At 49.8% G+C, this 14805-nt stretch overlaps 5 protein-coding genes across 5 annotated transcripts; 2 read left to right on the top strand and 3 right to left on the bottom strand.

The window, feature by feature from the left end:
* Nucleotides 1-982: 982 nt before the first annotated feature.
* On the bottom strand, nucleotides 983-2981 carry LACBIDRAFT_301337 (uncharacterized protein; the record flags this gene model as incomplete). Its single annotated transcript, XM_001874072.1, has 4 exons — nucleotides 983-1831; nucleotides 1881-2241; nucleotides 2291-2766; nucleotides 2826-2981. 4 exons carry the CDS (start codon nucleotides 2979-2981, stop codon nucleotides 983-985), a joined length of 1842 nt encoding a protein of 613 aa, XP_001874107.1.
* Nucleotides 2982-3905: 924 nt separating this feature from the next.
* Nucleotides 3906-4726, bottom strand: LACBIDRAFT_301338 (uncharacterized protein; the record flags this gene model as incomplete). The annotated part of the gene is made up of 3 exons (XM_001874073.1): nucleotides 3906-4219; nucleotides 4293-4374; nucleotides 4433-4726. The coding sequence occupies 3 exons, from the start codon at nucleotides 4724-4726 to the stop codon at nucleotides 3906-3908; spliced, it is 690 nt and encodes a 229-aa protein (XP_001874108.1).
* A 227-nt stretch (nucleotides 4727-4953) lies between these two features.
* On the top strand, nucleotides 4954-5778 carry LACBIDRAFT_301339 (uncharacterized protein; the record flags this gene model as incomplete). Its single annotated transcript, XM_001873448.1, has 1 exon — nucleotides 4954-5778. One exon carries the CDS (start codon nucleotides 4954-4956, stop codon nucleotides 5776-5778), a length of 825 nt encoding a protein of 274 aa, XP_001873483.1.
* A 230-nt stretch (nucleotides 5779-6008) lies between these two features.
* LACBIDRAFT_153769 (uncharacterized protein) lies at nucleotides 6009-6705 on the top strand (the record flags this gene model as incomplete). The annotated part of the gene is made up of 3 exons (XM_001873449.1): nucleotides 6009-6162; nucleotides 6207-6419; nucleotides 6476-6705. Coding segments are annotated over 3 exons (597 nt in total), but the record flags the coding sequence as incomplete, so codon positions are not given.
* A 310-nt stretch (nucleotides 6706-7015) lies between these two features.
* Nucleotides 7016-8263, bottom strand: LACBIDRAFT_301341 (uncharacterized protein; the record flags this gene model as incomplete). Its single annotated transcript, XM_001874074.1, has 4 exons — nucleotides 7016-7264; nucleotides 7316-7374; nucleotides 7424-7767; nucleotides 7821-8263. 4 exons carry the CDS (start codon nucleotides 8261-8263, stop codon nucleotides 7016-7018), a joined length of 1095 nt encoding a protein of 364 aa, XP_001874109.1.
* Between the last annotated feature and the right edge of the window lie 6542 nt (nucleotides 8264-14805).

The raw sequence follows: 14805 nt of genomic DNA on the forward strand, positions 1-14805 counted from the left end.
ATCGTCATATAATTCGTCCAGCAAGCAACCTCTAGCACGAGCAACGCGGCCGTCCACGGGTGCTTCATCCTCGTCGTCTACTTCAGGCCAGCATGTAGATCAGCCACCTCCCAAGATGTCATCCTTAACACCCTTATCGCCCGGTCGGCAACGTCCACCATACGACCACGCCAGACAGCAGAGAGAATCGTCGCCGTCGAAGGTCAATGTCAACCACAAGGGCTCTCAATCTCCGCTGTCATTCACGAAAAGCCAGGATTACGATCGTAATCTACCTCCCCTCCCCCCAACCCCTCAATTTCTTTCACGGTCCTCATCTTCTTATCAACGAAATGACAGTAATGGCCATGCGTTCGTGGCAGAGCCGGATGGTACTGTACTAGAGGGAGATGATCTTGGAAACGGCTCAGTGTTCATGGCATCGATGGCGACACCGATGTCGCAGCCTTCCGTGCCTCCTGCTACTTTCCCACCTTTGTCGATGGCAAATAGTTTTGGAGTCAACACGAGTACAGGAAGTTCCAGCTCAGCGTCTGCAGTATCAGGCATTAGACTTGCAAGGCGCAAATTGAGCTTCACAACTCCAATGCTTGGGTTCGGAAGAAAGGACAAGGATAAGGACAAGAAAAGTTAGTTTGATACTTTCGCTGGAATGGAAACGAGCGCCAGGATTTTGCTCTCATTTTTTACTGATATTTATTCCCCTTCGTCCCACCTTCGCCATCTTCCTGTTTCATCCTATATCTCCTGCGGACTCTTCTTTATCTCTTTCTACCAGCAGCAAAGGTCAAACATAACACTAATCTAGTACTACCATTACCATCATACCTACATACCATGACAGCGCACTTGTGTAACCAGTATCATTCATGTGCATGGAACTATGATTCCTATGTCCGTTGTGAGAAGAGTATCCAAGAGTATCTTACACGCACAAGTAATTACGAAATGATACGGTAAAACATACAGATTGATCATCTACTCAAAGGGGTTCACTCGGATTGTTAAGGGCCGCTTGCTTTCTTTTCCACTCTGCAAAACGCGCATCGGGAATCGTAACATACGAGCAATCCAAAATGCGAACTTCGTTTTCCTTTTCGGCAGCAACGCAAATACGACCAGAGCCTTCGTCCCATGCGATGGCAGCCACGCCACCGCGATTATTTATCTCTTCGACAATGTCTTGTGGCCCGAATGTCCGGAAGAGGGTTTTACGAAGAATCGGTTTACGCTTTCGACGGGAGATGGGTTCAGGTTCGGGCTTGAGGGCCTCTTGGTATTTCCCGGCTCTGGCGAATGGGTGGTTATACCGCCGTAGCCTGAGCATTTTAGGAAAGTCTGTGCGATCGTCTTTGTCCACGGTATATACGACCGCTCTGGTCGCTCCAGGAAGAACATGGGCGACCTCAGGGTCGGAGATGTGGGTTGTTACATGGACGGCGTTGTGCTTGTACTCATATTCGTAGTGAGCCGGAGCGGTGGCCGTGGCCTTTACTTTTGTTTCTATTGGGTAGATAGCGTGGTGCAAAAGTCCGCTGGGATTTTTGAGGCGCAGATAGATGGACACCGGAGGTGCGGGATCATAATAATAACACAAATCCGGTTGATCAGGGCCAGTCGGTCCTGGTACGTCATAGTCCGATATGTGAACGCTAGCGACGGACTTTCTTAACTCGTAACCCCCTTTGTGCGGCAAGACCTGCAAACCGGATGCGTCTGGGATGTCGTATGCTTCTATGAGTTGCACCTCCCCGGTACGTGTCTTGACGGAACGCACAATCACCATATCCGTCTGACCAGGATGCGGACGGAATGCTCGAATCTGGTGAGGCTAGGGATGCAAGTGAGTAGATAAATCGCACCACGAAAACTTGACTCACGTAGTCCTGGTATTTAAGCCATCGCAGGGGGCAAAGGGTCATCATCGTTTTTGCCAATAAGTCAATGAAAATGATTTCATTGTTGATGGCATGGATTACAGCCAAAAATGGCATGCCCTTCTTTTCAAACACCTGGAGATCCTCTATTTCGTATTCCGATTCAACGGTGGTCAACTCTAGAAAAGGCGGGGGAGAAGAAGTGACGTTGTCGATGTATTCGCGAGATTCAATGTCGAGGTCGGGATCGGATAGTTCCTCTATTTTCTCCATGGATATGTAGAGACAAACGGATTGATAGAAAAAATCTTCAGGTGGGTCGATGTCGGCATCTGTCCTAGTGCTGTAATCATTTGCGTCCGCCCTGCACTTGTCATCAATTCGATGTCAAAAGTATTAGAAAAATGACAGACCAGACTGGAGCCCCGGTTCTGAACCTCCTTCGCGTGTACCCAATAACGAGCCCATCCTCACTTCCAAAAACCTTCATAAACCTAGCGTGAACGTTGTACGCCTTCATCATCGTCGGAACCCTTGCGATTGCTCGTGGACCCTTGGGATGATCTAGGGCATAAATCACGAGGTAGAACCGAAAGTTGCATCGATCTTTGACCGACGCAATGAGGAACTTGCCCCCTGGGAGCAGATACATATCGAGGACTTTGTTGTAAGACAACAGCAGCCTGCGACTGACAACCTTCGGGTCCTCTCTCCTAAAGTTGTCATCGACTGTTATTGCCTGAATAACCAGCTGCTCTATCTCATGATCGGTGGCTCGGTATGAGTAGCGGAAGGTGGGTCGGAGAGGCGGGACGGGAATATCCAATCGAACCAAGAAACGTCTCCAGATAATCGGTTCATGTGTAAGAAGATAAAAGGCCTTGCTGACCTGTATTAGATATGAAGTGGATCAACGTGCAGGAACAAGGAGATGTCTAGTGAATTCACCTGCCGCAGACTTACGATATCTTCGACGTCAAGGTAGATGAAGATGCAATCAACGTAAACGTCCAGAGGGACCCGGGAGATGTGACAAAATCCGTAGGTTTTCCTGAATCGATCAAGGAGGATGCGTGGCACGAAGTTCGATATAAGCGACGCCATTTGGGATTTGTAAGTATTTGAGGGGGGTATCGCGTTGTTGGCGTTGGACTCGCGAGGCGGCATTTATGAGCTTACGACCCTGCTGGTAGAACACCTTGTCTTCTTGACGACGCCATAGGAAAAGCTATCCATGGAGACCTTGTAGGCGCGGAACGCTCCTTGTATTCAGCAAAGCAGGTCGAAGGTTGGAGCTAAAAAGAAATACAAGAGGCATGATGTGTGCTTGATGCTGTAGAGTCTGTGTTGATTTATGTTGACCAGAAGCCTTGTTCAGCAGTTCATTTCGGTGAAGAGCAGAAACATTTTAGATTGGCAAAAGTAGCGATCCGTTATTGGAGACTATGGGCATCAGTTGGGCAAACTTTGTTCTCAGCCGCCTGTGAGTGGATCGATGGTGCGCATGGCGACTTGTAGACCGAGATGCACAGAAAGGTTAGCCAGGTTTGTTAGCGGACTTCACCGCATGCAAGGAGTTCGAGAATAGTCTTATACAATATAGTATATATTCTACTCAATCGTAATATGATAGAAGCTCGTCAATAGTGTGCTTGGCATGCCATGGGCACCACATGGATAAGATCGCGGAGAGAAAAAATTAAATGACGCCGCGACCATCACGACGCTTCTCTCGAGTCTCCATGTGGAGGTGTCAAAACCATTTTCTCTCTCCAAGACAAGTTTCAACGGGGCGATCGTCGACACATACCTATATCTGTCAGAGAAACGATGGAAACAACCGCGAATATTGGAAATATGTGGTGTTTGACATTGGCAGCGCTGCCGTTGAGAAACAATCACCAAGTATCATGATCAAAGATGAATGGTTGACTGTACTAATGTTACAATTTCGAAGAGTCAAAAATAGGCGGGCCGACGAGAAGGACAAGAACGAAAAGGAAAAAAAAAATAGCGATGTACAAGATCTCATACCAAAGCCTCTCCAACAGTGAAATGAACATGATCGCCTTCTCCCAGGGTGAGCCTGACCGGGAGGCGGGGGTCAATCCTAACGGGAGCACTGGACCCTACGTAGAAATCGCCACGGCTAAAATTACGAGTGATGGCGGCGGCCTCCTCCTCTGTGAGATTGCGAGGTCGTTTATTTGGACGGAATGTAGATGTGGAGGCGCCGGTAAATGTTCCATTGTAGTCATAGTACTGCTGATGGGACAGATTGGGGGCTTGCAGCGTTGCGTACATGGGTGGAGGGGCGGTTACGCCAAACTGGACGTTGGGTGCTACCAAGGATGATAAGGATTGGAAATACGTCACTTGGCGAGGGGAGGGGAGACGGGTGGTGTGGCGACGTACCAGGTGCATGGTGAGCATGATGATCTTGTGCATCAGGATCTGGATAGGCACAAGTGTTGCCCAAGCCTCGTTTGAGACAACTCTGGAAGATCGGGTGAGAAGAGAGCGCGTGGACGAGAAGGGGAAAGAAGACTACGGACCTGGCATGGTAGCACCTCGCTACATCTTGTTTTGCCGGTGTGACATGCAACGCAAGCTCTGCGTACGGACGGTGCCTTTGCTGAGGGTAGTAAGGAGAAAGAGATCAGACCGCTGCCCGGCGTCGAGAAGATGAAATACGTGCGTTTACGAGTCTGGTCAGATGTAGGGGGCGATTGTACGTCTGAGAGCTGTTGTTGCTGCTGAAGTTGCTGCTGCTGGAGATGTTGAAGCTGCTGGGGTTCGATCGACGGCGGGGGGTCTTGGGCCGGCTCGTCTGTGGGGATGGCCGACATATCAGGCGTTCAGGAGCAACGGAGGCAAGACGGAGGTGCAAACAGGGTCTAATTTGCAGGCCAACAACGGGCCAACAACCGTAGACAACGGACCAACAACCGTGAGCAACGGTCTGCACCGTCCCACTCCGGAAACCCGTCACATCTGTCATGTCACGCAACCGGCAACTCAATCAACCGAAACGTTCAAAAGGAATCAATGTCTTTCTGAAATTTCAATACACATTATGTCCACAGAACCCCTCCAACCTCCAGTACCTTTTGCTGACTTTGAGTTCTCCTTTGATCCTTCGCTCTCAAATCTCTTTCCAAATCCGCCTCCTCTACCTTCTTCTGCCGATCTCTTCTCCCCCGCAGAGACAACCGATCTCTTGGGCTTCCTGGACAACTTTGGTGAACTCAATCATTGGGAATTTAACAACACCGGCAACGATTATATCACTCAAGAAGCACTGCCCTCCCTTTCATATGACTACGCCGTCCCCACATCCCTAGCGCCTTACTCAAATCCCCACCTCAACACCGCTCCGGATCCATCTACGTCTAATCGACAAAGACCGAATACCCGTTCAGGCTCATCAAGGGGTAACTTACACACACCCGATGACTCCAACAATACCCACTTTGAGCAGCAGCGCCCCGCTAGCCAAGCCCGGAGTACCACATCAGAATCATCTCCATCCTCCTTTACCAACGCCGGCTCAGAGTCGCGCCGATCAACCTCTGCAGCACCCCGATCCAAACCCCTGCTCTCCAGCCCGCAAAAGAGGCTAAATCACATCATGTCAGAGCAGAAACGGCGCAATGCCATCCGAGACGGATATGCGCAGCTTATCGCGCTCCTGGCCCCTGCGGGCTCAGCGCCTGGTCTTGGGATGCCCACGCGCGGTAGGCCAAAGGGGAGTGGGAGCAGAGGGAAGGGACAGAGTAAAGGAAAGAGTGGGGTGTTGTTCCGGGCGGTCGAATATTGTCGTTGGCTGGAGGAGGGTCGCGACGCGTTACGCGACGAGGTGTTGCGATTAGAGACGACAGCTGGGATTCGCCATTCATGATCTGACGCGTCTTGCCTAAGGAGGCATTCATTATCACACCCACTTATGACACCGCCCTTTGACGATCATCTAATTTACAAAGTAATTATAATGCTGTCTACATACCTTGTATTTCTTACGGAACATCGAGCTCGTTTCATCAATGTTTGATTGTATCGTTGCGATGTCTAGTTTGCTCCTTTTCTCTCATGCCTCCAACCGCTCCTATACCACCATCATGGCCTATCCCAAAGTTCGACCTCCGGGTTGAAGACCTTGCGCACGAGGGCGCTTCAATCTTCTTCGATGTTATCAACCCTATCGCTGCGCTCCGAGAAGCCCTAACCGCCAGCTTCAAGTGGTTATACACCCCAGAGACAGCACCGACGAAGTACGTACTCCTTAGTACACCTTCGCTTCACACTCCTAACTTGATATCAGTGTCAAAGTGATTCTGCTAGTCCTCAAGCCTATGGAAGGCGTCGCGCACACCTTTGGGACGCAGTCGCATAAAGAGATTCACTTTTCTTTAGATCACATCGTCAACTGCAAGAAGCGTGCACGGGAGGAGATCATGGGCGTCCTCGTACACGAGGTCGTGCACTGTTACCAATACAACGCACTTGATACGTGCCCTGGGGGCCTTGTTGAAGGCATCGCAGGTACGCGTCGCGCTTATTCTACTTTTCAACATCATGACAGTCAACATATTTAACAGACTTTGTCCGCTTGCACGAAGGACTCGAACCACCACACTGGAAACGGGCTCATACGGGAGAGTGGGACGCGGGGTATCAAACGACGGCGTATTTCTTCGATTGGATCGAGCTTCGCTATGGGGAAGGAACGATACGCGAGCTTAATGAATGGATGAAAGAGAGGAAGTATCACCGGAGGGTGTTCAAGGAGCTCACGGGGAGGCCTGTTCGCAAGCTGTGGAAGATTTATTGTGCGCAGCTGGCTGCGACTGAGATACCCGGAAAACCAGCGCTCAAGCATGGAGTAGATGGAGATCCCAGGCATCTTGTTGGTGAAGACTCAGACAACACTGTGGTTAGACGTCTTGTTGGTGAAGATTCAGACAACCCTACGGAAAATACCAAGTCTGAGGGTGAAGGGGATAATTGGCTTGTGATAGATATACAGCCAGATCTATAGCCTCTACGTTCGCTTCATATAGTGTCGAGATACAGAAAATACCACGCTGTTCAGAAGCAAATCGAATTACCCCATTACATATATATATATTAATACGAGTCTACGCGTAGAGTTCAACCTCACTGTACGTGATGTCAGGCCTGTTAGATCTATTGTACCAGTCCTCCACTGGAACATGGGTCAGGCGCAGGTATCTCCTCTCTTCGGATGCTTGAGGCGCTTTTAATATTGCTTTGCAATCATTAATTGTCTTTTGGAGATCTTGGGGGCAAGCATCGCCTTTGCTGATCCTCGTAAATATTTCAATAGTGGTCAACTTCTTGAGGCCAGAGAGAATCTTAATCATCGCCTGTTGTATGAAATGTTAATTGGAATACAGCAGTGATTCAAGGTAGCGCACATCATCCGTCCACACTGAAAGTTGTATGGTTGTTAGATTTGGCGCCGCCTTCACAATGCCTACGTTATATTATCAGTCACTATTCAGGCTCTTGACAATAAGACATACGCTTCATCATCTTTTCATCAGTAGAAAACCCTCTTATCTCTTCCACGTGCTTACAATTCTCCGCAATGACGGTGACAAGCTTACTTCCATTATCACGAATGCAACGGACAGACCTCACCCCCGGGCAACACTTCAAGAGTTCGTGTCCATAGCCGGGAACAATCACCGTTCGAACATGGGGTAGCACGATGTTTCGAAACGCCCCTTTAATGGCCGTCGTCATCTGTGTATGATGAGCGTGGAGCACATGTATAGTGTGCAGGTTAGGTAACGATTGAAGACAAGATGTTAATGCCGGGAGGACGACATCGGTTTTATAACGCGTCAATACTAAATTAGCTACCCTGAAGAACTTGTTTAATTCAATTGAAAGCAGGAAAGGGGTGTCGGGACACACCCAACATATTTTGCCAAATCCTTGTTTTTTAACAATCCATTCGACTTGCGTTTGAGAGTTTCTCCGGCGTGCTTAAAAAAAGTGCTCTGGACCCTTGGCGTAACACATAAGTCCAAGTTTTCCCATGCCAACGGTAAGAAAACGCGTCGAACTGCTACACATGTCTGGGACAGCGCGCGAAGGATATCTGGGCGTTGCAAATATTCAATTGGTAGCACTGGTTCGCCCTCTCCATGGATGATACCAGTGTGCGCGTCGATTTCAGGGAAGTGCCTCAAGATTTCTGTTGTGAGCTCCATAGGAATGGAGAGGAACGCCTTGCCAGCATTCGCAGGGTTTTCTGCGATTCCCCATACTTCGAGTGGAGGAAGAGACGACTTTTGTTTTTTGGAAGATGGCTCTGCTAACTCGGCATCTTGGGCTTTGCGCTTTTTGAAAGGCATGGTGTATCTAATCGTGGGAGGGTTCAAAGGTTTGAAATCTTAAGTAAAGGCATAAATAGGTGTACGCATAAACGCGCAAACGAGAGCTAACCGATAGCAAGCTCGAGTGGAGGTAAGACGAGGGAGCTGTCTTACAACTTGAGGTGACTCCCCCCGTGGGTGAGTCTCAAGTATAGGGCTCGCCCGCACTGGAAATCGCTAGTCTCCGAGACTAGGAGTATCTCGGGGAGAGGAGAATATTTCGTCCCCAGGCACCCGTGCGCCCCGATTAGACTATAGTAAAAATATTTTTAAACTCGATTAAAATTATGGTGAGCGGTGGAATGAGAGCAAATTGGCTAACAAGACAATCAAGTTGTTGGCTTTTGGAATTAACAGCTGCATACACCCCCTCATCGCATTTGATACGTGCCCCGGGGGCCTTATTGAAGGCATCGCAGGGAGGATAAGATAACTGTTGCGTATCATACAGAAAAAGGGAAGGCCAAGAAATTCGTATACACAAATAACTTGGTTGTGCAAAGACTATGCCCGAACTCAAAGAAGTGCGAACAAGGTCTGAGTGTTCAATAAGCTCAATTTGGGCTTGCCAAGCCAACCAGCTGTTTTGAACGCTAAGGGATGGTGGGTGGGGTCAAAAAAATTTTGTGAGGTAACCGACAGGTACTTTCTTAGCGTCAGAACCAGATCCGAAGGTGATGGGAGAAGCACTCCCAGAAACGCAGACATTCATTGGTGCCTACATCTGGGTAAGACGTCTGGTTCTGACGCACACACGTTATCTTATCCTAAGATGAGTTTGCACTCGTGCCTCATGCTTACTCATCACGGAATAAGATAACTGTTGCGTATCATACAGAAAAAGGGAAGGCCAAGAAATTCGTATACACAAATAACTTGGTTGTGCAAAGACTATGCCCGAACTCAAAGAAGTGCGAACAAGGTCTGAGCGTTCAATAAGCTCAATTTGGGCTTGCCAAGCCAACCAGCTGTACCAACCCGAGTGTAAGCTCACGCCGGCGGGTTGGTGAGGCAAGGAAGAGCCAAGCTGGCTTCCCAAATGAGCGTCACTCGGAGAAAGGGTTAAGGTAGATAGAATTTACAAAAGTTGGATGGACAATAAAGAGAACAAGACGTTAAGGTAGATAGGATTTACAAAAGATGGGTGGGCAATAAAGTAAACAACATAGTGATGAGTTAAGGGGTGGAGTTATCAAGTAAGGAGGAAGGAATCTTGTGGGCAATACGAAATTCTTCAAATATAGAAGCGAGACGGTCGAGCTGTGCTTTATTATAAGCTTTTGAAGTGGACATGGGCAAAATTTCGTCCATACGGCGCCAGTACAGTAAAAACGCGAGGGAGGTCCAGCCCCCGGTGGCGGCGACGATTTCGGGAGGTACCCCGGCCAACAGTAACTCAACAGCGCCGCCAATACGGAAGCTGTGGCCCAGGATATGAGCGAGCATGGCAGAGGACCAAATTTTGGTAACGAAGCTGAGAAATTCATGCTTGAGGAGGTTTTTGGGTTCACCCGATGCAGAGACATAAGCAAAGAGGGTGGAGGAGGATGGGATAGAGGAATTGACGTCGAGGTGGTTTTTGAAAGCAGAGACAGGGCAGAGAGGGTCGCCATCACGACGGGCAGTGAGGATGACAGTGGCCCCAAGCTCTTTAGTTGTTTTCGTCCATGGGATGTCAAAGCTTGCCGAGCGGGCACCGTCACGCAGAACACGAAACAAGATTCTAATGAATGGTAAGAAAGAGGGAGTAAAAAGAAGAGTAAGAACGTACTTCGTAGAGCGAAGTACATGATATTTCGGGTCAAGCGCCCCGGCAACAGTGAGGGTAGTTTCCCCCAGACGACGACATCCAAAGAAGGTCACGAGAGCGACAGCCCAAACGGCAGCATGGAAGGGGTCAGAGAGGTTCAAAGCGCGACGCAGGCAGGAAAGATGCTCAATGGAGACGGGGGAACGGAGTGGGCGTTTGTGCTTCGTACCCTCCTTATTAGCTGAGATGCGAGCCAAGTGCACCCAGGTATCATCACCATGCCAAGGCGCATGGTTCATGACATGCCAGCTGCGTAGGCCAGCCAACCATGACCGAATGGTGTTACCAGATTGCAGACCTTTGTATTCACCAATAAAGGCACATAGCAACACATAGTCAGCAGGCATGCGGTCCTCCTCTGAGATCCCCCATTTGTCACAAAACTGAGTAAAACGGAGAGGGCCAGCAGCATATGTTGACTTGGTGTTAGGAGCCAAAGCTCCTCGAACAGCCATCAACGCAGAGTCAACGAGGGCAGGGGGTAGGCGCTGGGTTATGTGATGCTGATGATGAGAACCAAAAGGCGTGTGCCATGAGAAGATACGGTCAGCGGCAGGAACATGGGGACGGAGTTCATTGTGGGTGATAGAACGGCCAGCATGCGGTTTACGAGCGCGGATGGTGCGTGAAGAGGAGCCGGAGATCACAGGAGATGGTTTTGGTAGTGGGTGGAGCACAGGACGGGACTTGGAAGATAGGTTGGCAGAAGTGGAATCGAGGGTAGAATCGAGAGAAGGTGAGACAGGAGGAGGACGTTGGAAGGGGTGAAAGGAATTTCGAGGACGCGTGGGGCGCGGTGAGATAGAGATGTGAGATTGCTTCTCACCCACGGACCTCTCGGCGACACAAGTCGACGATGTAAGCCTTCGGTTGAGACTAAACATAGAGAAAACAACCAGATAGCTCCTCTGGGAGCTTAAAAGTAGGGAAAATCTGCTTGCCAGCCTCCCCCGGTTCTCCGCGCGAGATGGGGTCAGCTGGATTAGCCTCGGATTCAATGTAAACAATGTCTGGAGAAATAGAGAGATCGGAGAGGACAAGATAAGTACGGCGCAGAGAGAGGTTAATGTGAGAGTTAGGGCTGCGCCCCTTCTCCAACGCACCAATAGTACCCTGGTTGTCAGAGTGGATAAGCAAACGGCAGTGTTGCAAACCCATATCTTCCAGGAAATAAGCAAGCAGCTCGATGGCGAGAGTCTCGAGCCAGCAGATATCACGACCAGGCACCTTCCAGATGGGAGAAAGCTGGAAGGAAGCCCAATTGCCTCCAATAATGATGCCAATTCCCCAGGATGTGGAGGCATCAACATACAAGCCAAGGTCTTGCAGAGGACCACGGGGGCGCAGAGGACGAGATACGCCACTGACCTCAAGTCTCTGGAGCCACCAGGAGAGATCGGTCATCATGGAATGAGGAGGGTGTCTTGTAAGGAGTTCGTTGTTATAGAAGGAGGACGCAAAATTAGAAAGCGAGGGAAGGCGCGAGCGGCCATCCATGTACACAAAGGCAACATGACAAAGGGACCCATGGATTTTTTCGACATCAAGCAAATGGCAGGGACGGCTGTTGAAATCATTGAGAAAGCGTCGCACACGCTCGTGGAACTTCAGCCGCTTCTCTTCAGGCAAGCTAACGAGCTTCCCAGGAATGTCCCAAAGAAAGCCGATGAAGGTGGTGACAAAAAGGAAATGGTCGTCTCCTTTTTGATCGTGCCAAGGCACACCCAAAGGGTCGATACGGCGCAGCATCTCAGAATGGTCGTAGTCGTAAAGAAAGTCACCGTCACGAAATTTGCCACCAGATGAAGGAATACGGAAGACTTTAAGATCATCCTCGTATTTGGGAACAGGGAAAACACCCTCTCCCCGCCAAATATCCACAACAGCGTTAGCAACCATACCCGCATTGCTGCTAGCACAAGCGGCACCGAAAGGGTGCGCATGATCAATAAAGAACTGGCCAGGGGTACCCTGGACAACCAGCCACGGCTTGTGAGAAGGCAAAACAGGGCAAGTACGGTGGAACTTCGCAATGTCCAGAGTACAAGCCTGAGTTCCTGGAGGGGCAAGAGCAATCTAGAGAGTGTGGGTAAGCACGAGGTGTGGAGGGAGCAGGGACGAGGCAAAGAGGGGCAAAGAGATGGAGAAGTATAAACCAGCACAAGGCGTGCAAAAGGACGGTAAGAAAAGGAAGAAGGAATAGCAAAAGGAGAGAACATGGTAAGAAAAAAGGTAGTATGTAAAAGAAATCAATAAAGAGAAAGGGCGCGTGGAACACGCAAAGGAAGAGGAAGAGATGGAGAGGGGCACGAGACGGACACATGAAGTGCTCGACTGTAGAGAGAGGCGCAAGAGCACAAGGGAGCATAGGGAACTCCAAAGGGAGTCCAGAGACAACGAGAAGACGGACGTCGGAAAGACAAGGAATGCGCAAGATGCGCAAACACAAGAAAGCACAAAGTGCACAAGAGTATCAAAGGAGAAAACCCGAGACAGCGCATTAAGAATGCAAAAATCTCAAAATGGATGCTGCAGCAAAGAAGAAAACACCCGACGCACAAAACGCAAAGGGGTGTGTTATAAAAGGCGGAGAAGGGGAGGGGAAAGGAACTGATAGAGGGAGACTCACGATTTCGGCAACCTTCGAGGCCAAATCAAAACGTGTTGGAAAATCTCCCTTGTGGATATGTGAATTGACGGAAGGATGCGACTTCGAAGCCTTAGAAAGGTGTCGGCAAATCCTAATCTTGTCAGGTGTGCCGGGTTGCTGTGGCTGGACGTCGACAACAAAGGGAGAAGAGAAGAAAGGGCCGCGTAGAATAAGTTCCACCTCCTCACGAGAGAAGGGGCCAGACATCCTACCAGCCAGAAGCTCCTTATCCAAATAGTCTTGGATATCCTGCAGGTAAGGATAAGTAGAGGGGTTGTTAGGCAAGATGACGGATTCCATCAATGCCGGCATGTGTCCAAGAGGGAAACCACGCCGTAGGTTGTCAGAAAGGAGGGGGTAGACAGAAGAGAGGCCATGCTTGAGAAGGAGAGAATCGAAAACTTCGGGATGATAAGGGTGCGTGATGCGCTCGAAAATGGAACAATGGTGTGGAGAAGAAGACGGAAGCGGGAGGCGAGGAACAACAGAAGGGGAGAAATCAGTGTAAGATAAGGGGAGGGGACATGCGACAGTGAATAAATCTTCAGGCGGGTTTGGTGCGACAAGTCCAGGAGAGGGCGTGATGGCCTTTGCTGCCACAGAAGGAGCAAAGGTGAAGGCGGTCGTCCTTATGGAGGGAGGTGCATTGGGAGGCAGCCTCAGTGCTGCGGACGTTCCAGTTAATGCAGAGGATTTGGTTGTCGGGTGTGGCGAGACCATAGCCTGGGTTGCATTTTGCCCATACAACTTTTCCGTCGGCAAATTTTGGCGGGGTGGTGGCCTTGAGGTGGAAGAAAACGGTGTGCCCCTTGTGCGCGCAGATGAGGCAGACGGCCGTAGGGGAGGACTTGCCGCTGCCTGAGGGAAAGGGCTGAGAAGAAGTCAGTGACTGGGAAGGACCTCGTGGCAGGGTCCTCTGGGAAAAGGAACCACCTCCCCGGGAGGACGGAGCCGACCGCCCAAACGCCGGTTGGGAAGAATTCACGAAATCTTGAAATTCCTTGCGCAACTTGTGACTTTCCTCAGTAAGATCGTGAAATTCCGTGCGCAACTTGTGACTTTCTTCAGTAAGACCGAGAGCCTTGTCGTAATCCGTCGCACTAAATTTGAGATGGCGACTTCGGTGGTCTTGGCGAAACTCGAGCTCCATGGTCTTCCAAGCGTCGTATAACTCGTCCCTTTTGTTTAGCATGTTAAAAAAATTAAAATGCTTTTCAAACCACGTAGCGTGTTCCCCCTCACTACCCAGTTTGTCCCTCGAGACCTGGAAGCTCCACATATTGGCAGCAGCCTCAGTCCATTGACTACAAGTGAGGGTCAACTCCTTCCCAAAGCGGGTGGACAATTTTTCTATATTTAGAATATAAGTTCCCTTGATTTCTCCAGGCGCAGGGTTAGATTTGACAGTAGGCAGGGTTGATGCCTCATCAACCAGGGCCCGTAAATTCCGAGTAAGGAAGAAGGGGAGGGGAACTGCAACACAAAGTTCAGTGTCATATAGAGACTGTGGGAATTCAATGGGAATGGGTTCCCCAACCACTCTCTCGACATGGTTGGAACCATCCATACAACGCCTTTTAGAGGCCCTGGCATCCTCTGCAAGGATGTCGTCGTCCTTCCTCTTCTTTTCGTCCTTGTCTTTCAAATCTTCGTCCGCAAGATACTTAGCCAGGCTAGTATAAACAAAGTCACGGACAGAAGCAAAGAAGGTGGGAACCCTTAATCGGGCAAGATCCTCGGGATCAATGGTGATCAACGAGGCTGCTTCTGATCCCGGTTGAGGATGGGCAGCTGGGTCTAGAGCATTATTCAATGTCTTGGCAGATCTGGCATCGTTGTCGGCCTCAATCCTTTTATTCTGTTGCAAGATATTGGTAAGAGAGAGATTCTTCAAAAGCTGGATAATAGCAGGGGAGGTGTGGGTACGCGGAACACGAGGCGGAACGCTGTCGGTAGTCGTACGAGACTGCACATTATCGGTAGAGGCCGCAGGAGCGGTCGAAGCAGTACCAGATGGAACAGTGGGGGTGTCAGCCATCAGGAGAAAACGTCGAAGGTCAA

This window comes from Laccaria bicolor, genomic scaffold (assembly GCF_000143565.1).
Source record: "Laccaria bicolor S238N-H82 LACBIscaffold_1 genomic scaffold, whole genome shotgun sequence".
Taxonomy (NCBI): Eukaryota; Fungi; Basidiomycota; class Agaricomycetes; order Agaricales; family Hydnangiaceae; genus Laccaria; species Laccaria bicolor.